The sequence below is a fragment of the Ranitomeya imitator genome, chromosome 5, assembly GCF_032444005.1.
Source record: "Ranitomeya imitator isolate aRanImi1 chromosome 5, aRanImi1.pri, whole genome shotgun sequence".
In the NCBI taxonomy this organism is placed as follows: Eukaryota; Metazoa; Chordata; class Amphibia; order Anura; family Dendrobatidae; genus Ranitomeya; species Ranitomeya imitator.
Genome location: NC_091286.1, coordinates 418,523,033 through 418,550,618, shown reverse-complemented (window position 1 = coordinate 418,550,618; position 27,586 = coordinate 418,523,033). Strand labels below are relative to the sequence as shown.

The 27,586-nt window shown below is 39.6% G+C and overlaps 1 protein-coding gene across 3 annotated transcripts in view; it reads left to right on the top strand.

Annotated features, from left to right (window-relative positions):
- LOC138638071 (mucin-4-like) overlaps window positions 1-27,586 on the top strand; it is a 369,132-nt gene that overhangs the window by 104,484 nt on the left and 237,062 nt on the right. For all 3 annotated transcript variants that reach the window (XM_069727053.1, XM_069727055.1, XM_069727054.1), the window contains exons 37-54: window positions 15-128; window positions 1,014-1,147; window positions 1,228-1,392; window positions 1,482-1,628; window positions 1,732-1,859; window positions 4,293-4,375; window positions 5,146-5,328; window positions 5,890-6,030; window positions 6,110-6,238; window positions 7,620-7,825; window positions 8,152-8,230; window positions 10,254-10,430; window positions 10,656-10,757; window positions 14,314-14,550; window positions 19,990-20,130; window positions 20,791-20,969; window positions 23,151-23,310; window positions 23,411-23,509. In XM_069727053.1, the coding sequence (XP_069583154.1) occupies window positions 15-128; window positions 1,014-1,147; window positions 1,228-1,392; window positions 1,482-1,628; window positions 1,732-1,859; window positions 4,293-4,375; window positions 5,146-5,328; window positions 5,890-6,030; window positions 6,110-6,238; window positions 7,620-7,825; window positions 8,152-8,230; window positions 10,254-10,430; window positions 10,656-10,757; window positions 14,314-14,550; window positions 19,990-20,130; window positions 20,791-20,969; window positions 23,151-23,310; window positions 23,411-23,509 (2,604 nt within the window). The remainder of the gene's footprint in view (window positions 1-14; window positions 129-1,013; window positions 1,148-1,227; window positions 1,393-1,481; window positions 1,629-1,731; window positions 1,860-4,292; window positions 4,376-5,145; window positions 5,329-5,889; window positions 6,031-6,109; window positions 6,239-7,619; window positions 7,826-8,151; window positions 8,231-10,253; window positions 10,431-10,655; window positions 10,758-14,313; window positions 14,551-19,989; window positions 20,131-20,790; window positions 20,970-23,150; window positions 23,311-23,410; window positions 23,510-27,586) is intronic.

The window sequence follows — 27,586 nt, the reverse complement described above, 5'->3', positions numbered from 1 at the left end:
TAATTTTTTTTTAGCAATAACTACCACCACTGTTTCCACATGGACAACTCCAAGCAATAATGAAACATATTCTACAATCTTCACTACAATAAGCACAACATCAAGCACCACTGGAGTTGTCAATGCTTGTAAGTAATGAAGAAACTGTGCATGTCTCTAGTCAATATATATTTTTGATTTATACATTTATTTTGTTAGCTTTTCTTTTCATGTATAGCAGGATGAGGTTTTCATATGACACAATCTATTACATGCTATCACAAAATATTATATGTAGTTTTGCTTAAAGGGTTTGTCCGGAGGAAACAAGTTATTATCAACAGTCCTGAGAATAGGTGATAACTTGTTAAATGGTGGATGTCCAACCGCTGGGATCGGCACTGATCGGCTGGAAACTTTTATTGTTAGAATGTAGCAGCAATGTTCATGCTCGACCACCTCTCCACCCATTCCTTATCGGGCTACTGAGCATTGCACTTGGCTTTTTTTGGCAGCCCAATAGAGAATGAATGGGACGGCGATCGGGCATCCTACCTTCTGTTCCTTGTTGCCCTATTTGAGATAAAAAGTCCTAAATACTCGGACCATTGTCAATCAGTAGGTCGTCACCTATCCTGTGGATAGATAACTTGCTTCAGCTGGACAACACCTTTAAGACTCCATATAAACTTACTGAAAGAGTTGTTCCATCTTGGAATTTTATGACAAATCACCAGAATTTTCCATAATATCATGACAAATGATTGTCTGATCACTGATTTCCTCACCAACTACAACACCAGTTTTTACTGCATCTGAACCTTTTATTAAAGTGAAGTTTGTATTACTTTTTTCTAGAACTATTAAATACACATATTAATGTGAAATACACATACAGGCTATTTCTTTACAATTTCAGACATTTGGTTAGAACTTTTTTTGCTTTTTATAGAATGACTAAAAGGAAATAAAAAAAAATTATCCGGTTAATATTTTTGAATGATATCATAATACATTTAATTTTTTCACTGCAGCTATTCCCCTTTTCCCATATGGAGGAAGTGTTCGTGATACCAACTACAACCGAAGAACAACAGACTTTACCTCTCCAGTTTTCCAGCCACAAATAGGATTTCCCTTCGGAAACAGTTTAAGAAACTTTGTCTATGTAAGTATAAGTGGCTGGGATCAATGCTTTATCTCAGTTAATAGAGGTCGGAAGTTAACCTTAAGATGTGTTTTTTACAGTACACAGACAACGGTCTGATTGTGTTCCCAAGATCCAGAAACAGCATTTTCTCATATACAAACCCTCCAGTCAATGGATTTAATGAAAAATATGATTTGGCCTCCATTGCTGCGTTTTGGAGTGATGCAGACTTGTCTAAAGGAGTGGGAACTACTTACTACCAGGTAGGTTTATGACACTTGTTAATTGGTGAAGAGAAGTGAAGAATGTAATCCACATAGTGTATTAATATTTAATCATTGACTCTTATCAGGAATACACCAACAATGACGGCATTGTCATTCCTGAAGTTGAGGTCATCATTAGCAGAAACTTCAAGATTTCATACACAGCTCAATGGACATTGAAGATTACCTGGGAGAATGTTCCTGCGTATCCAGCAAAGGAAAGTGATAACAGGGTGAGAAGAAAAGCCTAATTATAGAACAGAACCTATAAGAACAAACCATTGTGGTGCCCGGTGCATTTCTGTGTAGTAACATTATGTATACTTTCATTATAAGACCAACACATACCAGGCTGTGCTGACCACTGATGGATTCCAGGCCTTTGTGCTTGTTCTGTTTAAAGATGGTGGAATGATTTGGGATGAAATAGATCGTCACCCAAGACCTCTAATTGGTTATTGCAGGTAAGATTACTATTTTTGGCTCTGATTATGTAAATTGACTCTTCATAGATGAAAAGGACTTGAATTCTAGTGTCACCTATTGATAGTAGCAATCCCTAAAGTCAATATCGATCCTTTAACGATTCTTGCCATATGACTTAGGTTGATATTGACTTTTAGGGTTGCTACTTGCAATAGGTATCACTAGAGCTCAAGTCTTCTTCATCTCTGAAGAGTCAATTTGCATATTTAATTTCCCAGGTGAGCATTGCATGGCTTATAAGCCTCCATATACTGCCATACCAGACATGTCACTCTACACAAGGAGAAACGTTACCCCTTAGATTTTGGCTCAGACTTGAGATTTCAAGCTGGAATGATCAGACCTCAAGTAACATTAGTAATAGCAAGTGCCTATAAGAATAGTGTGTATATCCTTAGCAGCTAATGGGAATTCATCTGTGATGTGAAATATAAGCGTAAAGGCAAGTATCTGATTATGGTTCTCTGCTACTTGAAATTTTTCTTTGTTCATTGTACTTATATTTAATTAAATAGCCTGGACTACATATTGATAGATTACCGGTGGGTGGTATGACCGCGACCAGACCCAGAGGTGAAGGGGGCCTGCACGTTACCACCTTCAGTTTCAACTGTATTTGCATCCTCTGGACGATGATACAGATACATATTATAAAAGCTTCCCCTCCCCATCTACTCTGTGTGGCAAAGCTCATATTATCAACCTCCACCCCCTCTGCTCTGGTCCTGAGCTTAATAGATTCCCAGCCATCAATATTAAGCATGTAAATGTGGAAATGAAAAATATATTTTTGTACCGCGTTTGCCAGTAGATAGTAAAATATTAACATCTGAGAGTCCTCAGTGGTTGATACCTTTTAATGTCTAACTGAAAATATGGTAACAAATACAAGCTAGCCATACTACTCAGGTCTCTTCATCAGACACACAGAATAACACATAATCTGAAGCGTCACATAATTATACACAACAGGAGACAGAATAGTGCAGTAATAAGACAAGTGAGGTGAAGCAGAATGTCAATGTGGGATGGGAAGAAAACAGCTTTGGCCGTAAATATTGGAGTAGTTCATAGACAAGAAGTGTGAGAGTGTTATTGTCCAATGATTGAGGTCTGGTCCAGGGTTGTGATGCCCCCAAATGGTCTTTCTGAGACCACCAATGTGTTTGTCTTAATCAGTAGGGTTGTAACATATCCAATTGTATATGATGACCTCACTGTAGATAATAATGTTTTTTATGTGTTTGAGATGGAAACTGTCTTATTTAAGGTATGTTGGATGGTCAGTTGGCTTCTGATACAGGGACGTCACTATTTTATTGTTTTCTATCTTTGTGATGGTGTCCAAAAATGTTTAGTTCAGTACAGGAGTAGTTGAGTTGACTAGTTGATTGTTAAGTTGATAGTGGGATGGAAAAGGAAGAGGACGAGTCCCAGAGTTAGTGCTTGACTGCCTCCAGCAGCAGGTGTCCAGACAGTTCGTACACTTGTCAGAGCATTGGTTTCTAAAACAGTAATGGCAGACAAGGGTCAGTGTGAATGACACACCTCAGCTATGCTCACAGTACATGCATACACTCATATGCTACCTATATTCTATACACACACACATGCATACACACGAGAAAGCACTCCCATAATCACACACACAGCTTTGCTGTATGCATGTTGCCTGCTTTCACACCTCTGCTATCTACATTTTTCACACACAGCTCTGCTATGCTAAGAGCAGGACATGCTGTCACACCTTGGTTGCCTATATTTTAGGCAAATTTCACGTCCAAAATTCACAGTCTCGACCAGCCGTTCCCTGAACGCAGCAACGTCATATATGCTTCTATGAAGTATTTGGAATGCTTGGTCCAAGACACTCACAGCGGGTCCAGAAATCACTGTCCATACTTGGACTATGAATGTTGAATGTGTAAAGGCGTCCTTATCGCTCTGTTGTCTATACATTGCAAATATGGCTCACACTATGCACACATTACATGCATTCACACCACTGATGACATCTAAGGTAGAAGAAGAGAATGCTGTAATCTGTAGGTGTCCACGGCACAGCTGTGCTGGCAACATGTAAACAGCAGAGCTATATGTACATGTAAAAATTATTTACCCTGATGCCCATAATATTGTAATAATTCACGGTGATGATAGTTTTTCTTAATTCCCTTAAATCTTCTTTTATCGGCTTACCTATAGAAACACTCTTGGTAATGCTGTTGCCTTTATGTGGATTCTAGATGGCACATTTTATACTGTTACTGCTCTCAATATAACACTAAATAATCCACAACTCATAGCTGCCTTTCTATTCCTGGATATAAGGATTTGTTGGATTGCTGATAATTGATTTTTCAAGAACATGATTTGTCAAGAAACTAACATATTATTTTTTTAATGGTCAGTGGGAACAAGGATACATTTTTCCAGAATGATGACATCGCTGTGAATATACACCGTCCCAACCGCTATATTGGAAACAATGCTGGTATGTGTCTGATTTCTTTACATAAAAAAAATCATACTGGCAAACATTTATAAATGGTCCATCTTAAAATAACTTTATCTAGTTTTTTACTTTTGATTCTTTTTTTATGCAGTTTGCTCTAGGTGAGGCGCTTACAATATATTTTCATTTTTTAAAAATTACAATTAAAACCGATATTAAAAAAATTATGACAAAAATGTACACTTGTGCACACTTGTTTTGGGCACCAAAAATGCAAATTTTTAAGTTTTCACATTGCTCTTGCCACATTTTTAAAAGTGGACGAGGCTTAACAGTATTAGGCATGGCCTCCCGCAGCTTAACATATTTACTAAAATGTACACCAGAAAATGGTGTAAATTACAGGACAGTCCTTTGCTGGTGTAGATTTGCTATGAGGAGCACTGATAAGTATAAATGTCTTAATAAATGGATAAAAATTGCAAAGTGCTTCTAATAACAAAATAACAAATTCCTCCCATTCTGAAAAGCAAAGGGATTTATAATTCTTTAGTTTACTGTGTGTGGCCTAAAGATAACCAACCTCCAGTGAAGTCTATCGGAGGTAGCTGGTTTCCTAGGCAAGGAGCGCATGCATGCACATTCTTTGCTTTATAGGGATCTCAATCCGTGCCCTGAAAAACTGTCAGTATTACTGGAGATAACGTACAAACTAAAGATTTGTAAATTGCTGACATTTTACTTGTTCATTGCTACATTGTTCTACATCTACTACTGCTTCTGCATTATTTCCTTTTTTACTTTTGCAGACAGGAGAGGACTCTGGATTTACCAACTGAATAATTCCACAGTGGAGAACAGTCGTATGAAATGTCTCAGTTGGTTCAACTATCAACATGAAAATCCCTCACAGTGGAATTCTGGTTTGCTGTCATGCCCTTGTTTATTCCAGCAGGCGCAGGCTGATTCCCGCTACAGACAAACAAAAGCAGGTAAAGACCCTGAGCCTTATTCCTTATAAATGGGGTTCACCTAAACAGAAATGGGGACATTCATGGTGACTACTGCTAGGCTGCTGGCCATAATTGTGTTAATACAGTGCCTATCCAAAATTTTGAGAGGCAGCCCAAGCAAGGAACAATTGAGTTTAGTCTTCCTCAAATTTTTGTATTAAGCCGAATCTGAGCAGACAGGAGAAATAATGAGAAAAGATTATTAGCATTGCTAGTCATAAATGAACTGTTTCGTATTCATTTTGTTATATTCATTTTCTTTGATGTTCTTTTTGTAGTTCATCTTCTTATTATCAGTATTATTGTAATATACAGTATGTGGCGATGTTCATCTGTTGGGGATGTCACAAAATCTTCATTATTGCACAAATTATGCACTAAAAAGACAGAAATTAGGTGCATTGATCTTTAGAGGACCAAAGTCACATACCAAACCACAGCAGTAATCATCTGCAGATTTCTGTGGCAGCTTATTTTCTATTTGCAATCTACCATATTTGTATTTTGCAATGATTTCTTCTATATATCTTTTACTTTCAGGAGAGTCAAGCTATATTAAACTTTTCCGCAGCACGTCTCCTAACTGGTATTATGCAGGTGTGAGATGTGTATACTTCCGCAAAAATCAGTTCTTGGAAGGTTTCCAGGAACGGACATGGACTTTTCATTCATCAAGCAATAGTGAGTGAGAAGATTTATTACAAATCAACAACTCTACTTGTAAGAAAGATGCAATGAAATTAATTTGTTTATTTCCTAGATGTACAAGATGCAGAGCTTCAGGCATATGACTGGTGCTGCAATGATGTAGATGATCCTCAGTTCTGCACTATGTACAAGCAGAAGAGACCACCAATTAACTGTCTAGACTACAGGCCACCAAGGCCAGGTAAATTAGATACAAACCCACGATTAATATAGTCTAATGCATGGTGGGTAACTAATTTTCCTGAGGAGTCACTTGAGGGACTGTGACTGTTGTGGAGTTGTGGAGGGCCGAATCAATAAGCTGAAATAATTCTGCTCAATCTTAATATTTCACATATAAATTTTAATTATTATTTATATTCAGAAATTAATTGTACCAGTTAATATTGAAGAGAATTAAGTATCTGACATCCCCCTATATACCAGATGAGCATCCTTCATGTGGTATGAGCCCCCACATAACCCCTAATGTACAATATGAGTCCTCACATAGCCTCATCTATATAGTTTGAGCCCCCAAATAGCATCCAATATAAAGTATGAACCCCCACATAGTATCTCTATGTACATTATAAGCCATCACATAACCCCCTAAATACAGTATAAGCCCCCACAGCCTCCTATATACTGCAAACATCCTCTACACAAATTAAAAAAAACAACAACACATACTCACCACAATCCCATTCCACTATGGTTTATGGAGTACTGACTCTCCTGAGAACAGATGTAACAATGTAATCGCCTCTACTGACTCACTCAACATTTCCATCCCCCACCAATGTATTCACTGATTTTTGTATCCTGAGGATGCAGATATCATTGACACTGGGAAGCGGGCCACAATGAATGGGTGAGGGCATGGTGCGGAACTGGAACAACCAGAGGGTCGTATGTGGCCCGCGGGCCACACTTTGCCCAGCTTTGGTCTAATGGATAAATTATGTTCCTGTCAGCTAATAAAATAAATAAAAATAATAAAATCATAGTAAGTAAAAATACACTTCTCCATATACTTACCTACTGTATTTAATGCCTCACTTTTCTCTCACATACAGTGGGGAAAAAAGTACTTAGTCAGCCACCAATTGTGCAAGTTCTCCCACTTAAAAGATGAGACAGGCCGGTAATTGACATCATAGGTAGACCACAACTATGAGAAACAAAATGAGAAAACAAATCCAGAAAATCACCTTGTCTGATTTGACAAGAAGTAGACCACGCAGTCATAGACTACTCTAGTGAAATCACCACATTTGATGCAACCCCAAACATCATGTTATCAAGTGGAAGTGTGAACAGTGATAGCAGGGAACCTAAACAATGGCAGTGAGGGAATGATGAAGAATGGTAACATTTTATTCATTTGGATAGCTTTATTTTTACTTTTGAATTACAACATTTATTTATCTATCCAGTTTAAACACATTTAAATACATTTTATTACCCCAAATTGTAAGAATTTTGTAAGAAATAAGGTTTGTGGAGGGGCTTTCATCATCAATAAATGCAACACTGAAACTACAAAAATATGTATACAGTTTATTAATTCTTTGTTACAGGGTGGATGTTTGGAGATCCTCACATTACGACTCTAGATGGGTTATCCTACACATTCAATGGACTTGGAGATTTTCTTCTCCTTAATGCATCGGACTCACACATCTCTTTAGTTCTACAAGGTCGTACAGTGCAGACTGAACAAGCGAATGCCACCAACTTCCAGGCCTTTGCAGTGCAATACACATCAAGCAATGGTAGTGTTAAAGTGAGTATCAGTGTAATTATGATAATAAATGTTGGGTAAAATATTAGGTTTCTAAGGTGTTAAACCATCATGTCTGCCGTCACATTGTGTTTTACTATGTGTCATCTTTTTCTTGTCTTGATGTTGTAATGGTTTTGATTGTTGACTTCTGTTCACACCTACTGTTGATGGCATCATATACATTTCTCATATCTGTGTGATACATCTCTATTAATGATAGATAAAGCACCATGAAATAAAAACAGGAGAATACCAGTACTGTGTTTTGCTCATTGCCATTATTTTAGAGCATAACATCATTTCTTTTTCATTTTAACTTCTCGTAGGTGGAGTGGTATCTGGGTAATTCGAACAATATAAATGCTTTTCTTGATGGTCAGGACGTGTTATTCAGTTATTCAGAAGGTAAGTGAATATATGCTAGGTCTAGGATATTACTCATTTCTTTGCCTTTGCACACACTAGCACCAAATGTAGAAATGGAGGCAGATGTAATTCCTCTTTCATTCGCTTACCTTCTAAGAATTGCACCATGAGAACAGTAGATTTGTAAAAAATCAATTGCCCTTAGAAATTAGTGTATCTGTTTCTTTTTGAACCTGGATATGACAATGCAGACTTAAAAATTGGCATTTTATGATATGATCAAAATGAGTAGTTAGCAGTATTGCAACTTAGAAATTATTGATGACTTAAAGGGATGTCCCATCTTAGACCTAAGGTCATACATGTCATAAGTGGACAATCCACCTCTGTGAAGGAACACGGCTCCCCCCATTCCAAGTGAGACAGCGACATGAACATGTTTCTCTCATCATTTATCAGTAGAACATACTTGATATTAAATATAGGTTTAACATGAACATATACAGTAAATGGTAAGATAGAAAACATTTGCATCAATAATCTTTGTGTTTACTATAAAAAGCATTCACTTTTAATTGTAAAATTTTCAATTGGTCACCGCATTTACTTATAGTTTCTTACAATGCAGCTTATGGTACAATTCATAAATGTTATTTTAATTGTTAAAGGTAAAAATGGAAAAAGCTTCTTTGAAAAAATATTAAATTAAATCATTAAAAAAATCTTTATTATTGTTTTCCTAACAGTTGTTTTCATACCCTATAAAAATGATGTGTTTAACACCTTTCTGCCATCGGACGGAATAGTACGTCCAATAGCAGAACCTTTGCTTTGATGCAGGCTCCGGCGGTGAGCCGGGACATGTCAGCTGTTTTGAACATTAACTATTTTGGAACTATTAACTAGTTAAATGCCTTTGTCAAACTCTGACAGCGGCTTTTAACACACGCTTCCTGCCATCCGGCCAGAAATGCGCGCACCACTGACCATTGTCACGTGATCAGGGGTCAGTGGTACATCGGCATAACAACCAGAGGTCTCCTGCAGAAATCTATGGTTGTTGATGCCAGATTGCTGTGAGCGCCACCCTGTGGTCGGCGCTCATAACAATGCTGTAATTCAGCTACATAGGGGCAATCTGAGCATGGCCCCAATGTAGCAGAGCCGATTATGCTATGCCAGATTCAGATTGAAGCATGGCAAAAGTAAAAAAAAAGTTTTTAAAAATATAAAAAAATAAAAAAGCATAAAAGTTCAGATCACCCCCCTTTCGCCCCATTCAAAATAAAAGAATAAAAAAAATAAACATATTTGGTATTGCCATGTTCAGAATTGCCCGATCTATCAATAAAAAAAGAATTAACCCGATCGCTCAACGGCGTAAGGAGAAAAAAAATTAAAAACGCCAGAATTAGGTTTTTTTTGTCGCCGCTGCAATGCAATAAAATGCAATAACGGGTGATCAAAAAAACATATCTGCACCAAAATGGTATAATTAAAAACATCAGCTCGGCACACAAAAAATAAGCCCTCACTCAACCCGAGATCACAAAGACTGGAGACGCTATGGATCTTGGAAAATTGTGCAATTTTTTTTTTTTACCAAAGTTTGGAATTTTTTTTTCACCACAAAGATAAAAAAGAACCTACACATGTTTGGTGTCTATGAACTCATAATGATCAGGAGAATCATTATTGCATTATTGCAGGTCAGGTTTAGCAATAAAGCCAAACAAAAAACAAGGGATTACACTTTTTATGCAATTTCACCGCACTTGGAATTTTTCTCCCGTTTTCAAATACACGACATGGTAAAACCAATAGTGTAGTTCAAAAGTATAACTCGCCAAAAATCAGCCCTCACATGGCCATATTGATGGAAAAATAAAAAGTTATGGCCCTGGGAAGGAGGGTAGTGAAAAACGAAAACGCAAAGCGAAAAAAGCTCCAGTCATTAAGGGGTTCACAAGAAAATAAGTACAGTATGATAAATAAAACGAACGCTTATGGACCAGGAAGCAATAACTTATAATCAATTTTGTAAATTCTCTTTCATTTCTAGACATGGAAGCCTATATAAATGACACCAATTCAGCCGTCTTCTTCAAAAACGATAGTTTAACGATCACTGCAACCTTCCAAGGTTCTCTGTCTGTACAAGTGTCGGCCCAATCTAATATGCTGACTGCTGTAACCAGTCTTCCCAGTAGCTTCTTGAACAATACCAAGGGACTTTTGGGTAAGCGCGTGTCTTTTAGTTCTGTAACATAAGCAATTTTAAATCACAACTTATTATAAATCTCATTCTTTTCCTCTTCCATATACATATTAGCAAAAATTTCATAACAATTCAATTTTGCAAAAGCTCTAACTATCAATGATTTTACCCCCGATTTTATCGTGTTTTAATTAAAATAATTGGTCTTGGAATTCTACATAACAATTCTAATGTAACTTTTTGTAGGTACCTGGAATAATGACCAGAGTGATGATTTCTTTTTCAATAATGGCACAAAGCTTCCCATCAACAGCTCAGAAGAAGAGATATTCTACTATGGAATGCAGTGTAAGTAATGGATTAGGGCTAAGTCATTGTGCAGATCTCCATTGTAGCATTACCCGGTAATGTCTGAAAACACAAAAGAAGACTGACAATACAATTTGCAATGTATTCTACCACATAGCCCCAGTGTCTGTCATTCTTACGTCAATTTACTCTTTTGTAACACAACACACAAAAAGTATTGTACTGAGGGTATTATGATTTTTCTCTGAATAACATGCAGTAAGAGCTACGAAACAGCATTTCTCTAACATTTCTACCTAGATATTTATAACTGGATTGTGCTTTTAAAAACAAACAATTTTCCAATTTACTTCTTAATAGAATTCTACCATAGGATAAACATAAGGAATGTTAACAAGCTCTTTCTTAGTCAGCTTGTAAGCACTCTGCTTAGACTGGTCAGGATCCTTGAAGCGTAATGTTAGCCCCAAATAAAGGTCTGCTTAATTTCTGCTGTTCTTCCATTGCTGGGGAAGCAAAGCTATCACATGTAGCTGCTCGCAGTTTGGGCTGGCAGCACAACAATGTTGCTGGTCCAAACTATTAATCAGGAGCACTTACATCCCAGCAATCAAGAATCCATGAGTTTGGGAAGTGGTGGGTTTCTATTGAAGAAGATGACCTAAACCCTTTAGAGTATGGGCACACGTTCAGTAATCGGCATAGCTCTGGACACAGCACATGTCCGCTGCTTCCAAAGCACTGCCAGCTCTTCAACGCGGGTTATTTCGCATGTATTCATTAAACCGTGCAGAATCACTGCATCCTATACATTGCACGGGTGAAATTTCTCTTACAGAGGTTCGCGTCTCCTGAAGATAAATAGACATGCTGCGGTCTGGAGAGACGCGCCACATGTCCATCTCCGCGGGTGAGGTACGGGCATCGGTGCACTCATAGTGTGCATTTGATTTCTTGAAATCCCATCCATTATGCTGGAACAGCAGGATGCTGTGGATTGGACACAAGTATGCAGCGTCCAACCCGCAGTGCTTACTGATTGTGTGCACCTACCCTTACATTTCCACCAAAATTATATTGTAAGAACATTATGCTCAAGGGGCAATGGGAAATATCTCCACTGATTTCCTGAGCCTGAAAAGTCAGACAAATAAACTTTTGATATATCATGGATGCAAATTATAATTATGTTATTGTGATGCATTGTTCTTTAAATCTCCTAATGTCTTAAAATTTGAGAAGAAAATCTGAAAAAAGTTGCTAGGGAACCTGTTACAGTGGGGCAAAAAAGTATTTAGTCAGTCAGCAATAGTGCAAGTTCCACCACTTAAAAAGATGAGAGGCGTCTGTAATTTACATCATAGGTAGACCTCAACTATGGGAGACAAACTGAGAAAAAAAAATCCAGAAAATCACATTGTCTGTTTTTTTAACATTTTATTTGCATATTATGGTGGAAAACAAGTATTTGGTCAGAAACAAACAATCAAGATTTCTGGCTCTCACAGACCTGTAACTTCTTCTTTAAGAGTCTCCTCTTTCCTCCACTCATTACCTGTAGTAATGGCACCTGTTTAAACTTGTTATCAGTATAAAAAGACACCTGTGCACACCCTCAAACAGTCTGACTCCAAACTCCACTATGGTGAAGACCAAAGAGCTGTCAAAGGACACCAGAAACAAAATTGTAGCCCTGCACCAGGCTGGGAAGACTGAATCTGCAATAGCCAACCAGCTTGGAGTGAAGAAATCAACAGTGGGACCAATAATTAGAAAATGTAAGACATACAAGACCACTGATAATCTCCCTCGATCTGGGGCTCCACGCAAAATCCCACCCCGTGGGGTCAGAATGATCACAAGAACGGTGAGCAAAAATCCCAGAACCACACGGGGGGACCTAGTGAATGAACTGCAGAGAGCTGGGACCAATGTAACAAGGCCTACCATAAGTAACACACTACGCGACCATGGACTCAGATCCTGCAGTGCCAGACGTGTCCCACTGCTTAAGCCAGTACATGTCCGGGCCCATCTGAAGTTTGCTAGAGAGCATTTGGATGATCCAGAGGAGTTTTGGGAGAATGTCCTATGGTCTGATGAAACCAAACTGGAACTGTTTGGTAGAAACACAACTTGTCGTGTTTGGAGGAAAAAGAATACTGAGTTGCATCCATCAAACACCATACCTACTGTAAAGCATGGTGGTGGAAACATCATGCTTTGGGGCTGTTTCTCTGCAAAGGGGCCAGGACGACTGATCCGGGTACATGAAAGAATGAATGGGGCCATGTATCGTGAGATTTTGAGTGCAAACCTCCTTCCATCAGCAAGGGCATTGAAGATGAAACGTGGCTGGGTCTTTCAACATGACAATGATCCAAAGCACACCGCCAGGGCAACGAAGGAGTGGCTTCGTAAGAAGCATTTCAAGGTCCTGGAGTGGCCTAGCCAGTGTCCAGATCTCAACCCTATAGAAAACCTTTGGAGGGAGTTGAAAGTCCGTGTTGCCAAGCGAAAAGCCAAAAACATCACTGCTCTAGAGGAGATCTGCATGGAGGAACGGGCCAACATACCAACAACAGTGTGTGGCAACCTTGTGAAGACTTACAGAAAACGTTTGACCTCTGTCATTGCCAACAAAGGATATATTACAAAGTATTGAGATGAAATTTTGTTTCTGACCAAATACTTATTTTCCACCATAATATGCAAATAAAATGTTAAAAAAACAGACAATGTGATTTTCTGGATTTTTTTTTCTCAGTTTGTCTCCCATAGTTGAGGTCTACCTATGATGTAAATTACAGACGCCTCTTATCTTTTTAAGTGGTGGAACTTGCACTATTGCTGACTGACTAAATACTTTTTTGCCCCACTGTATGTGATTCACGCTGCCCAAACCGCGGGCAGCATGAATAAGAACCTGGCTGCACAATAGATTTGTATCTATTCCTCTGGATTGCTTCAAGGTTAAAAAAAAACTTAAAACATCCGGCCTCAAACCATAGCAGATGAGATGAGATTGGGCATCTCTAGCTGACTGTTCCCAGCACTGCAGGTTATCGACAGGTCTCACTGTCATTTTCACAAAAGAAGAAACCTGTCAGTCCCCTGCAGCAATGCTGGGAATAGTCGGCTAAATATAGTCAGATAAATATATACCTGGCTCCAATCATGCAGCAGCCATGGATTTCATCCTACACGCATGAGTCAGATGACAGGTTCCCTTTAAAACGAGAAGTCTATTATTTTTCCAGTTAAACTGTCATATAGCTGAAATGTTATTTGTCCTCCTTTATTTGAGAAATACGCCAGTAAGTGGTAACAGAATTAAAAGTCAAATTCAGAGATTATCGTGATATCTAGTGTATACTATAAGGCCATGTTCACACGTTCAGTATGTGAACATACTGTAAAATACTGACCAAATACGGAACTTATGAACATGGCCTAATGCTGAACAGCTGAATCTTTGGCAGAACGGGGATTACAGCTCTCTAATGATCTAGTGTCACATCTTGTGCAGATTATATTTATATGTTTTGTAAAATGGCGAGAGTTGTATCTTGAGATGTATGTGTCTGTAACGCAGGGGAAGTCAACGAGAGCAGCTTGTTTAAAGAGCCGCACACACAAGGAAAAGACTCATTCATGCCAGTTTTCCTCCGTGATTTGAGAAATCTATATAAAGACCAGTATGCAGAATTGGAGGAGAAGTGTGGTAATAAAACTGAATGTATATATGATGCCCTGGCCACAAATAATACAGAACTCGGCTTAGCTACAATGAAGGTTTCACTACAACTGGAAGAAACCAATATCACTTTAAGTAAGTCTCTTAACCCAAACTTTTTTTTATTTTGCATTAGTTTTCGTTTTTACTTCCTGAATTGCATCTATTGTTTCACAGGGATTATACAGAATGTATTGTCTTGTTTCATTGTCTTTAAATCACTTATTATAAGAAGCAATGGCCCCTCATTTACATTATGTAGGTATTTTCATGGTAAGTCAGAAATTATTGTTGGGAGAGAGGCACTGTAAAAATGTAGACAAGCAATGACCCATATTTTGTTTTTGGACTTCAGTAATGATGAGCACTGTACCTATGTAATATAGGTAATATTTGTAATCTCATACTTAGCACACAGTAGAGACGAGCGGATCTTTTGAAATTCAAATTTGCCATCTTTGCCAATTTCCCCCCAAAATTCGATTTTCATAAATTTGCACAAATTGAATAATTAAAATGCCTCTAATTACCTAGAAAATATGTGTAGAAAATTGTGATTTTCCCTTGGAGACAATTCAACATGTTTTGAGCTCTGTAAAGCAAATAAGGCCGTGCAAATGACCAAATGATATCTAAATTGTATAAATAGTCTAAAAATTATTCCTTTAAGAGGGCAGATTCATGCATTGCTGTATTTTATAGAGGGGTGGTTAAAATGGAAGAAGCTGCAACATTTTCTCACAGTTTGGTGCAGCAATCATCCATGTTTGAGGGGTCTAAAAGGTTTTGCGCTTTACTAAATGAAGTTTTTTATATTAAATAAATTGATCCTTTTAATAGGGAGACAAAATGGGTCTAATGAAATGTTTTGAGTGTGAGAAAGTAATGGCTTCGCAACCAGAAGTGAAAAAAAGTGATCCTGTTTTTGTAGTCTGCAACTACTTTGCTAATCATAAAATCATTTGGCAGCTACAAAGGCTTTTTATCAAGCTGTCCAAAAGTTATCGCCTTATTTCTGGAGACAAAACAATGTCACTATTTTGAATTTGAAAATGTTATGGCTTTTTGTCATCAAGCCATGACTAATTTTCTTTTTTAGAAATTACTCCTATTTTCAGAGCTGTTTCTAGAAGGTACAAAAATATGGAAGTGCATTTTTCAGCATGAGTAGTACAATCGATCACTATGAAATACAGTGGGCAGCCAGGAGATCTGGTTGGCATAGTTGTGAAGTGGCTGCCGCAAGAGCAGAATTTTAGAGAGATTAGGTGGGGTAGACCATAAACTACTTGGAAGTTTAAGATCAGCAATGGCCCCAGGCACAGCAGTATAGTCTAGCATTGTGATACCCAGTGAGTAGCAAGGAGGTGTGTGGTTGTGCAGTTGATGTGGCAGGAGCAGCACAGTGGAGAATTACGATTGGGCAGGAAGGGAAATGCTATGGAGTTTAGGGCCAGAAATGGCAACCCCAGCAGCAGCAGTACTGTCAAGAACTATGAAACACAGTGGGCTGCCAGGAGATGTGTGGCTAGAGAGGCTGTGCAGCAGAGATACGGTATAAGGCTTCTTTCACACTAGCGTTAACTGCAATCCGTCACAATGCGTCATTTTGCAGAAAAAACGCATCCTGCAAAAGTGCTTGCAGGATGCGTTTTTTCCCCATAGACTTGTATTGACGACGCATTGCGACGGATTGCCACACGTCGCATCCGTCGTGCGACGGATGTGTCGTGCTTCTGCGGACCGTCGGGAGCAAAAAACGCTACATGTAACGTTTTTTGCTCCTCACGGACCGCTTTTTCCGACCACGCATGCACGGCCGGAACTCCGCCCCCACCTCCCCACACCTTACAATGGGGCAGCTGATGCGCCAGAAAAATGCATCCGCTGCCTCCATTGTGCAATGCGTTAAACGCTAGCGTCTGAATCTCTCCCCGACGCATTGCTACGGGGAGATTCCGACGCTAGTGTGAAAGTAGCCTAAGATGGACAGGACATAAAATGCTTCAGAGTTTAGGGCCAACAATGGCAGCCCTGACTTCAGCAGTACTACAGTATACATGACAACATGGATAGAGAGATGTTCGGAAGAGTGTGGTCCATTAATCCTGGTAGCAGCAGAACAGTGAAGATGACAAGCAATGAACAGGCAGACAGATTGTACAGTCGATTTAATCAATGGCATCAGCCAACGGTGCATGAAAATCTGCACTCATCCATGATTGATTCATTTTGGCAAATATTACGTTTTTCACACTCATAGCGGATAATCTAGTCCACTTTGGGGTGAAAAACCCACCAGCCTTGCTGATCACCCTCTTTTACATTACACTGAGGCTGGACATGATAGAATGTCCATAGTAAACCGAGCCACCTCTTACCACTGGTCCAATTTGTTGACCCAGAAATCAAGGGGAGCGGGGCTCTGGATATCTGTTTGAAAAAGGCCATTCACAATCTAGGAAAGATTGAACCTGCTTATTCAGGTGCTACAACTCTGTTGATGTCTTGTGTATTAATTCTTATATCAGCTTATAAACCATCTGGTCCATCATGTCATCTATATTGTAACTGGTTCTGCTGCTGCCTTGGATATTTGTAAAATTGTTAATTTTGTGAAAGAAATTTGCACTTAGGGAAATCAAATAATTAGATATAGAAAATGTTAAACAATTTGGCACTTTCTGATAGTTTTTTCCTTTCTGCCCTGCCCTGAGCAGGGACTGAACACTGACCCCGCAGGAAGCACATAGTGGTCACCTGGACATATATGCAGTCAGCAATCGTTCACTGCAGAAAATCTTTGCCAAATAGCCCACTCAGTTTTCCCTGTTAATACACCATTCCCACTGTACCAAAAAGTCTCAATATTTATGGAAAAAAATGTCTTTTTTGCAGAAAATTTAATTTAACCCCTTCACAACCAAGTGATTTTCAAATTTTGAGTTTTTGTTTTTGCTCAATATGGCCATATGAGATCTTTTTTGCAGAACGAGCTGTAATTTTGAATGACACCATTGAAAGTACCATATAGCATACTGGAAAATGGGAAAAAATTCCAAGTGCAGTGAAATTGCAAAAAGTGCAATTCCACAATTGTTTTTTTTACCATGTTTACTAAATGTTAAAACTGCCCCGCTACTATGATTTTTTAGGTCACAATGAGTTTGCAGATACCAAAAATGTATAGGTTCTATTTTATTTAAGTGGTGAAAAAAAAATCTAAAATTTGAAAAAAAAAATAATTGCGCCATTTTCTGAAACCCATTGTGTCTCCATTTTTTGGGATCTGTGCCTGAGTGAGGGCTTATTTTTCATGCGCCAAGCTGTCGTTTTTAATGGTACAATTTTGTGGTAGATACTATGTTTTAATCGCCTTTCATTTTATTGAAATGTTGCGATTACCAAAAAGACATAATTCTGGTGTTTTTATCCTTTTTCTCATTAAGCCATTTACTGACCAGATTAATTTACTTTATATCTTGATAGCTCAGGCGTTTGGGAACCCAACAATACCAAATATGAGTACTCTCAATTTTTTTTTATTGTTTTATTTTGAATGAGGCAAAAGAGGGTGACTTCAACTTTTACATTTTTATAATATTTTTAAAAAACATTTTTTTCTACTTTCTACTGCCTTCAATAGTCTCCTTAGGAGACTTTAAGCTGCAATCATCCAATTGTTTGTGCTACATATAGCAAGGCTTTAGAAAAAATCATTATCTCCTATGAACACCAGCCACTGAGTTGACTGTCATGTGACAGGGGTGCCGATGTGCAGGTCTTATGACGCGCTTCAGGAGCACTCGAGTTAAATGCGCTGTTAGTGATTGCTAGCATTCCATCCGTGGCTTTTACGGGCACTTAATAGATGATCACATCAGCTGTCATGTACCAGAATAGATGTGGGATCAGCGCCAGTGACCGCATCAAAGGGAGAAACATGACCTATGGCACAACTATGTTAGAGGTCGTGGAGGGTTTAATGAATTAAAAGAATTTTGGTTTAATAACTTTAAAAACTTTTTTCCCTTTCTCCCCTGCTTTGCAGCATGACAGTGGAGAGGAAATGAAGTATCCAGGTGGTAAAGTGGTCAAAGAAGGTGGTGGTGGCTGGCCCTGGGGGGCGGTAGATGACAGCCAGCTGGAGGTTGGAGGGGGGAGTAGATGCGCACAGAGTGCACCTCAAAGGAGGGGAGGGTAATAGAAGGTGGTAATTGGATTGGGGTGAAGGAGCAGTTATCTGACAGGAGAAAACCAACTCCTCCACCATGTTTGCTGCTGGGGCGGGGTGTGTGAGAAAGGTGGAAGCCACCATAGGAAAGTGCAGCAGGAGAGGCTGGGTCAGAAGGGGTGAGCCATGGCAAGGAAGGAAGGTTTGGTAGTAACAAAAAGATCATGGATGTAGGAAAGCTTGTTGCAGACAGAGCGAGCGTTCCACAGAGCTCCTGTTAGTGGGACTGGGGAAGCGGGGGCTGGGTGAATGGGTATAAGGTTAGAGATGTTACAGAAATTTGTGATAGAGCATGGATAAGATGTAGAAATGACTGTGGGGATGAGGTGAGGAGGACCAGGATTTGGAGAGATATCACCAGCAGTGAGAAGGAGCAGAGAAAGTGTTAACAGGTGGGAGCAGGAGAGGGCATGAGGGGGCTGTCTGTGTTTGGAGACAGAGGATTATATGTTGAGGAACAGTTCAGAGGAGGAGGTGAGATGAATGGGGAGGATTGAAGAAGAGATGACAAGTTCCTTACTGGGTGTAGGGATTCGGGGGGTTAATAGAAAGTGAAGGATTATAGGGGTGAGAGTAAAAGCAAACAGAAACATTGTTTACAGTGACTGGCCAGTTACCTTCAGTTCCCTTTTGGTTCAATTCTGAAATTAATACTGATCTTCAGACTTGTATGATACACACTTATAGGATCCACACTGCAGACTTGAGCTATGCAATATATGTGCTACAAAGTGCATTCAGGTGTGAGCAGAGAGGAGTGGTCTCTGTTCATCTTGGTCAGAGAATTAAGAGTGGATCAAATGCATACAATCAAGCCAAAGTAAACAGGATCATAAATAACACTGGGGTAATGCATGGGTTAGTTGAAAGACATACCATGTGAATTCTAGGAGCAGAGGTAAGAGTCTGTGTGGAAAGTTGGGTGACGTACCTGGCGTTCTTTGACAGGCCCTTATGTTTTATACTGCTGGCTGGCTGTGTTATACCATGTGATCAGATTTTTCCAGGACATCATGTGGAAACCCACTCTTCCCACACTGGACACCATTAGCGTGAATACTGAGCATGCAGCATATGTGAAATGGCTCTGGGAATTTTTTTTAATTGTGTACTGCGACTTTTATCACAGATTGTTTGAATTCACCTGAAACTGCAGATTTTAGATTTTGACTAGAACTCGATCCTCCCATCTTTAGCACATGGCATTGTTCCGTAGGTTAATATTTTACAAAAGATGATATAGTACATCCTGTAATACAGTAGCAGCTCTGTACATTGCCTCGTTATCCTTGTGTTTTCAGATGCCGCTGCTCCACCAATTGCAGGAAATCTGACTATTGAAGCCTTTATATATAGTACTGTTACAGTACAGTATACCGCCACTGGCACCGGAGTGGTTTTCTCTGCGGATCCGGATACAAATACAGATATTAATCTGAGCGGTGAGTGACAATTCTCATTTCACATCACATGTACGATTCCATATTGCCTTTGGAGGAAAGTCTTCGCATGCATTAAATTATTAATTTATTTACTGTCAATTTTATTAATATACATATTAAATTTATGTATACATTATGGTACTTCATATCTTTTAAGGAGTTTGGTCACTTGTAAAATCATTCTGTATTGATCCATTGCATTTAAAATAAAAAGGTGAAACACTTTTGTAAATAGCCTTTTGTAAAATGCCCCAATTTTTGGGTTCCAGCTCTTATGAAGGCTTATGTGTCTCCATGGTTACAGATCACAAACTAACCCCGTGCATTTGTATGTTATTCAATTCCCTCTGTTCATTATTATATTTTTCTTATTTGACTGTAAAATACAGCTACACAATTTTTTATTCCCCTCTGTAAAAATAATTCTGCATTGGAGCTGTAAGCAAAAAATGTTAATATTATTCTAAACAAAGCTGAAATTGAAAAAGTGTATTACTGGAGCAATACAAATGGTTCCAAATATGAAAGCAGATTAAAAAAGTAGAGAGAATACCGTAAGTGTAAAACATGTTAATAAATGGAAAAGTGAATAATCTTTAATTATTGCCATAAATGCAAATTAACAAACAATAGAAAAATGTACATACATTTTTTTTAAAGTTAATGGAACTTTGATCTGGACACCGACAAGCAAGGACGGATTTACCTTCCTTCTTCTAGCAACAGACTCCCAAAACCATTCATCCAGTTTGCAGCTGTCCTTTGTTCTATGTGCCTGTAATGAAAGCTCTCAGTGTGATTATAATCAACCACCTGAAGTCAATGAAAGTTCTCTTTTCGTAAGTAGCAGAAAAATGTATATGTTTCAGATTATATTTTGCCATCTGTTCATAGAGAGTATACACTTATTCTTCCCTGTAATCAGGTACAGAAATCTCTGATTTCTATAAGGGATTAGTGTTGTGAGTTCTGTTTTTGGGCTCCCTCTGGTGGTTACTGATGGTACTGGGTGACTTGTCTTTCCTGGGTTTCTGGGTTCCACCTGTTCCATCAGCATATGGGAGTTTCCTATTTAACCTGGCTTTGCTGGCATTTCCTCGCCGGTTATCAATGTATCCAGTGTGTCTTGTTACCTCTGCTCCCTGCTCCTAGAACCTTCTGGACAAGCTAAGTTTGGATTTTCCTGTTTTGTGTTTTGCTTAATTTGGTTTTTAGTCCAGCCTGCAGATATGTGATTCTCTGCTGCTGGTTGCTCTAGTGGGCTGAAATTGCTTTTCATGTACCATGAGTTGGCACATGAGTTCAAGTAATTTCAGGATGGTTTTTTGAAGGGTTTTTCGCTGACCGCGCAGTTCACTTTTGTATCCTCTGCTATCTAGCTTTAGCGGGCCTCATTTTGCTGAAACTGTTTTCATACTACGTATGTGCTTTCCTCTCATTTCACCGTCATTATATGTGGGGGGCTGCTATTTGCTGTGGGGTATTTCTCTGGAGGCAAGAGAGGTCTGTGTTTCTTCTGATAGGGGAAGTTAGATCTTCGGCTGGAGCGAGACGTCTAGGATCATCGTAGGCACGTTCCCCGGCTACTTTTATTTGTGTGTTAGGTTTAGGGTCGCGGTCAGCTCAGGTTCCATCGCCCTAGAGCTTGTTTGTATCTGTGCTTGTCCTTTTGTGATCCCCTGCCATTGGGATCATGACAGATTAGATATCATTGGCTCAAAACGGTATTTGAGGATTCTCTGTAGACCTCAGGTTCTGATACAAAAATTGTTAGGATGTGTGCTCGAGATGTGTTTTTGGAGAGTTTTTGAGGCTGCATATTTTCAATGTGTCAAAAACGCAGCATCTTTCAGTGCCAACATATTTGATGGGATTTATCAATAAAGTTTGTCAAAGCCAAATACCGAGAAGTATCAAAAACAGAGCAAGTTTAATTACAACATGACATACCAACAAGAGACAAAAAAAACCTCAAAGACGAAAACGTGATAAAAACGCATGTACAAAAACACAATAAAAGCACAAAGAAAAAAGAGATGTAAACTAATTTACATAATAGGCGCAGAAAATCTGCAACAGCAAAAACTCACCAAACGCTCAAGGGAGTAGCCTTAAGTAGCATTAAAGGGGTTGTCTGGTCCAAATTGATGTCTACAGTCACTCTGTGTGACTGCTGGGATTTGCCGGATTCTGAGCCGTGACTGGAGGGTATGTATGAGTTATGTTTGAGCAAGGCCATGCCCTCTAGTCGGCCACTTCCACTAGACAGCCACGTTAGTACTTGTGGCATGTCCTCACTCAATACTAGTGTATGGATCAAGGCCACGCCCACTGAACGGGCTCTGGCTGGGAGTATGTATAACTCATACATACCCTCCAGTTGCAGCTCAGAAACCATCAAAATTCCACAGAGCACAGTGCATGCATTGGGTGGATTCATAAGTCTGCAATCACACAGAGTGAATGCAGCCTTATCGATTTGGACCGGACAGCCCCTTTAAGGGTATCTCACAATACCACATGATGGTGGCTTACATTTGTGACACTGCTGTCTGATTGACTGATTGCTGTCAGTCGGTCTCTGAAGGTTGTGATTCTGGATGACAATTCTAGATGATAAAACCATGATCAACAACAACCAGCAGATTGATCTCCAGCTTGCTATGTACTGGGCTTCTGATGTTGAGGTGAGGAAGATGTTTGTAGATCGATACCATCCCATATTTGAGTATGATCTCTAAATTGACTTGGGAGCCATCAATAATTTGTATGGCAAGATTTAGTATTTTAATATAAACCGGTAGTTTACAGTAGACCTGAAAGAATATTTAAAAAACTCTGACATCTCCTGGTACGGTAGAGAGAAATAGTAAATGGCTGTGCCTAGGGAGTGTGGCTATTAGCGTGGTCAAAATGTATTTATTCATGTAGCAATCAGAGATAACACATTGTAATAGCACAACAAGCTACTGGTGAAATTTTAGGAACTTCTAGTTAATCTTTTCTGGTTTTAATTACAGATCACAAGCTGTAATTGCTCTAATAATTACACTGGAGATTTTTGTGAGACTCCACCTGACCTGTGTGCTGATGGCTGCTTTCCTGGTGTACCCTGTAACACTTCTACTGGTTGTGGAGCCTGTCCTACTGGCTATACTGGGGATGGAGCACATTGTACAGGTACAGAACTTCTGCTGCCCTTTCCTGTGACTTATATGGTAAATTAATCTTAATAGCTCACCTGTGTAGTAATCTTTTATTGTCTTGTATTGATCGACAGATATTGATGAATGTGAAAGTAACTCTCCATGTTCACCAGATGCTGTGTGTGAAAATGGGATAGGAAACTTTACATGTACCTGCAAAGCTGGATATACAGGTGAGGAGTTATGCTACCTCTGACAATAGGTTACCATGACTAAATTAGGTGAGCAATCTTTGGCGTGAGACAGTTGCCATGGTTTCCTGGCACACTGGGTAATACGCACATAAATTGTGTATCCATTTGTTAGGTGCGGTGGGTGTGGTATTGACTGCTAAGGTATGACAGTAAGCTGTGCAGAGCATGAAGGCACACTGTGCTACTTTTATGTTTTTCCAAATAATAACATTTTGGGCATAAGTTATATTGATCTGCCTTAAAATAAGTTCCATTTAAAATAATCTAATATATAAAGCTGAATGTGTGTATGTGTGTATTTATGTGTGTATGTCCGGGATTGGCATCTGCACCGTCGCAGCTACAGCCACAAAATTTTGCACAGTCACACGTCTGGACCCCGAGAGCGTCATAGGCTATGTTGTGAGGCGAAATTTTAACCCCGCGCGTTTCAATTCACCAAACAATTTTGCCCCTATCTACATAATGGGGAAAAAAGGGAAAGGAAAAGTGTTGGAGGCGTCGCAGCTACAGCCACAAAATTTTGCACAGACACACGTCTGGACCCTGAGAGCGTCATAGGCTATGTTGTGAGGTGAAATTTTAACCCCGCGCTTTCCAATTAACCAAACAATTTTGCCCCTATCTACATAATGGGAAAAAAAATGAAAGGAAAAGTGTAGGAGGCAAATTGACAGCTGCCAGATGTGAACAAGGGGGACTTAAAGAATGAGAGCGATGGCGCCAAAGAGTATATACCGTACAGTTGCTAAGGTGGGGCCCCGACATGGGATACTCACCACACACGGGGATATGAACACACACAAAATGCGCCACACACTACCACATGCTTGAACACATATTACCCTCAGCACACATTTCACCACAAATACACCAACCTCGCCACATAAAAGTCGAAACACAAAAGTTGTCACTCAAAACTCGCCACGCGCAGAACTCGCCACATGCAAAAACTAGGCAATTGCAAAACTCACCACAAGTGCAAAACTCACCTCATGGAAAACTCGCCACACGCAAAACTTGCACACGTGGAAAAACTGCCACATGCACAAAAGTTGCAACACATGCAAAAGTTGCCTCACACAAAACCTGCACATACTCAAAAGGCACCACACATAAAACTCGCCACGCGCAAAACTCGCCATGCGCAAAACTTGCGTACAACTTGCTTCACTAACCTGTCACATGCAACTCGACACACAAAAAGTTGCTACACGCATGTTGCCACGCAAAACTCATCTCACAAAAGTCGCTACATGCATGTCGTCACACGCAACTCAACACACACAACTTGACAAACGAAACTCGCCCTAAAACACACACAAGTCTGGTATTATCCTTCAAAAATAAAAATCTGATTAATAAGCAGACAAACTACAACAAATGTACCATATAGGAAATACGGCAGCTGTCAGTCACATGACCTGTCTATTATGTGTATGTGTGAGCTAATATATACTGCCAGGGGGAGGGCTTCCTGTTGGCTGGGGATATATCAGGCTGCCAATTTAGCTTACAAATACTGAGGTAAAAATACTGAGCAAATAATGTGTGAACGAGGTCTAATACAGGAGGAGATGACACACAGGTATATACTATATACAGGGGAGATGACACACAGATATATACTATATACAGGAGAGATGACACACAGGTATATACTATATAGAGGAGGAGATGACATACAGGTACATATATATACAGGAGGAGATGACATACAGGTATATACTATATACAGGAGGAGATGACATACAGGTATATGCTATATATAGAAGATGACATGCAGGTATATACTATGTACAGGAGGAGATGACACACAGATATATACTATATACAGGGGAGATGACACACAGGTATATACTATATACAGAAGGAGATGACATACAGGTATATGCTATATATAGAAGATGACATGCAGGTATATACTATATACAGGAGGAGATGACACACAGATATATACTATATACAGGGGAGATGACACACAGGTATATACTATATACAGGAGGAGATGACATACAGGTATATACTATATATAGAAGGAGATGACATTCAGGTATATACTATATATAGGGGAGATGACACACAGCAGGTAAATACTATATACAGGGGAGATGACATACAGGTATATACTATATACAGGAGATGACATACATATATATAAGGGAGATGACAAACATGTATATACTGAGGTGATGAGGTGAAAATGAGAGGTGTGAGGTGAAAATGAAAGGGTGTGAGTGCAAAATGAGAGGAATGAGGAAAAATAGTGGAGTGATCAGAAAATGACAGATGTGAGGTTGAAATGACAAGTGTTAGGGGGGAATGAGAGGAGTGAGGGAGAAAATGAAAGGTGTGAGGGAGAAAATGAGAGATGTGAGGGGGAAAATGAAAGATGTGATTGGGAAAATGAGAGGCGTGATGGGAAAATAAGATAAGTGAGGTGCTATAACTAACCACAGATATTCACTATGCCCAGGCAATGCCGGGCTCTTCAGCTAGTATATTATATAACAGAACCTGGGGGGGGCGATTCAACTAGACTGGCTATTTTCTCACTGGTCTTGACGAGGAGGCGTTTTGGAGTGGATACCTAATGGCTTTTAATGAAACAGGCTAGGCACATAGTGGTGTGCGCCAATATGGGCATCTCGCCAGAAATCTTACTCCAGTCAGTTGTGGAGGAATACTTGTGGCATAACGAATAATGCTGCTCTTCATGAATTTAACATGAACACTACAGAAGTCACATTTTTTGTGCTTCCTTGTGTTGTGCAAAAAACTTGCAACCTTTTAAGGCTTTTCCATCAGATAATTGTAGAAAAAGTTTTGATTAATTGCCCCCATAATGTTTAGCAGGTATCCAAATTGGTGAACAAAACTGCAAACAGGATTAGCGTCCGAAACGCGCGTCGGGGTGCTCTGTATTTGGAGGGACGGACTCACTTAGGTATTTTTTGTTTATTTCTTGTTTTCTACTTGCCTCTTTTCATTTATTTGTCTCATCCTTTGTGCACCGGGTCTTGCTTATTGCAAGCCTCTGGTAATGGTGGCGCCTATATTGCGTCCATACTCTGCTATAACATCAAAGTGCTCTAGTGTACACTTTTAAGCTTTTTTGGATATTTTTTGTCCTACAAGTGTCAAAGTCCTGACCTTAATCCGATTGAGATGCTGTGGCATTACCTTAAAAAGGTGGTTCATGCTATGAAACCCTACAAGTTGACTGAATTACAACAATTCCGCACAGATGAGTGGGCTAAAATTGCTCCAGAGCATTGTAAAAAACTCATTGCCAGTTATTGCAAACATTTGATTGCAGTTGCTGCTGGTAAGGAAGGTCCAACCAGTTATTATGTTTAGAGGGCAATCGCTTTTTTCACACAGGGACCTGTAGGTTTAGATTTCTTTTTCCCTTAACCTATTACCAACTTCTGCCGTACTTGTACTGTGGAGGTCAGATCCCCTGCTTTGATGCTGGCTCTGGCGGTGAGCCCGCATCAAAGCCGGGACATGTCAGCTGTTCTGAACAGCTAACATGTGCCCGCAATAGCGCCGGGTGGAATCGCAATTCACCCGCCGCTATTAACTAGCAAAATGCCGCTGACAAACGCTGACAGTGGCATTTAACTGCTGCTTCTGACCATCGGGCCGAAAATTAGCGCATCACTGACCCCGTCACATGATCAGAGGTCAGAGATGCGTCGGCATAACAACCAGAGGTCTCCTTGATACCTCTATGGTGGTTGATGCCGGATTGCTGTGAGCGCCATCTGAGGATCGCTCTTATGTTGCAGAGCCGATCGAGTTGTGCCAGCTTCTAGCCTCCCATGGAGGCTATTGAAGCATGGCAAAAGTAAAAAAAAAGTTTTAAAAAAATATGAATGAAAAAAAATAAAAATAAAAGTTTAAATCACCCCCATGTTAGGGCTAGTGGAACGCACCGAGTAAATATAAATGTTATTATTGGTGCGTTCGCAGCCCGGGGTCCACCGTGCAGGAGGAACCTGCTGCTAGCAAACGACGGCACTATATGGCGGTATAAGCGAACTCTGTTAC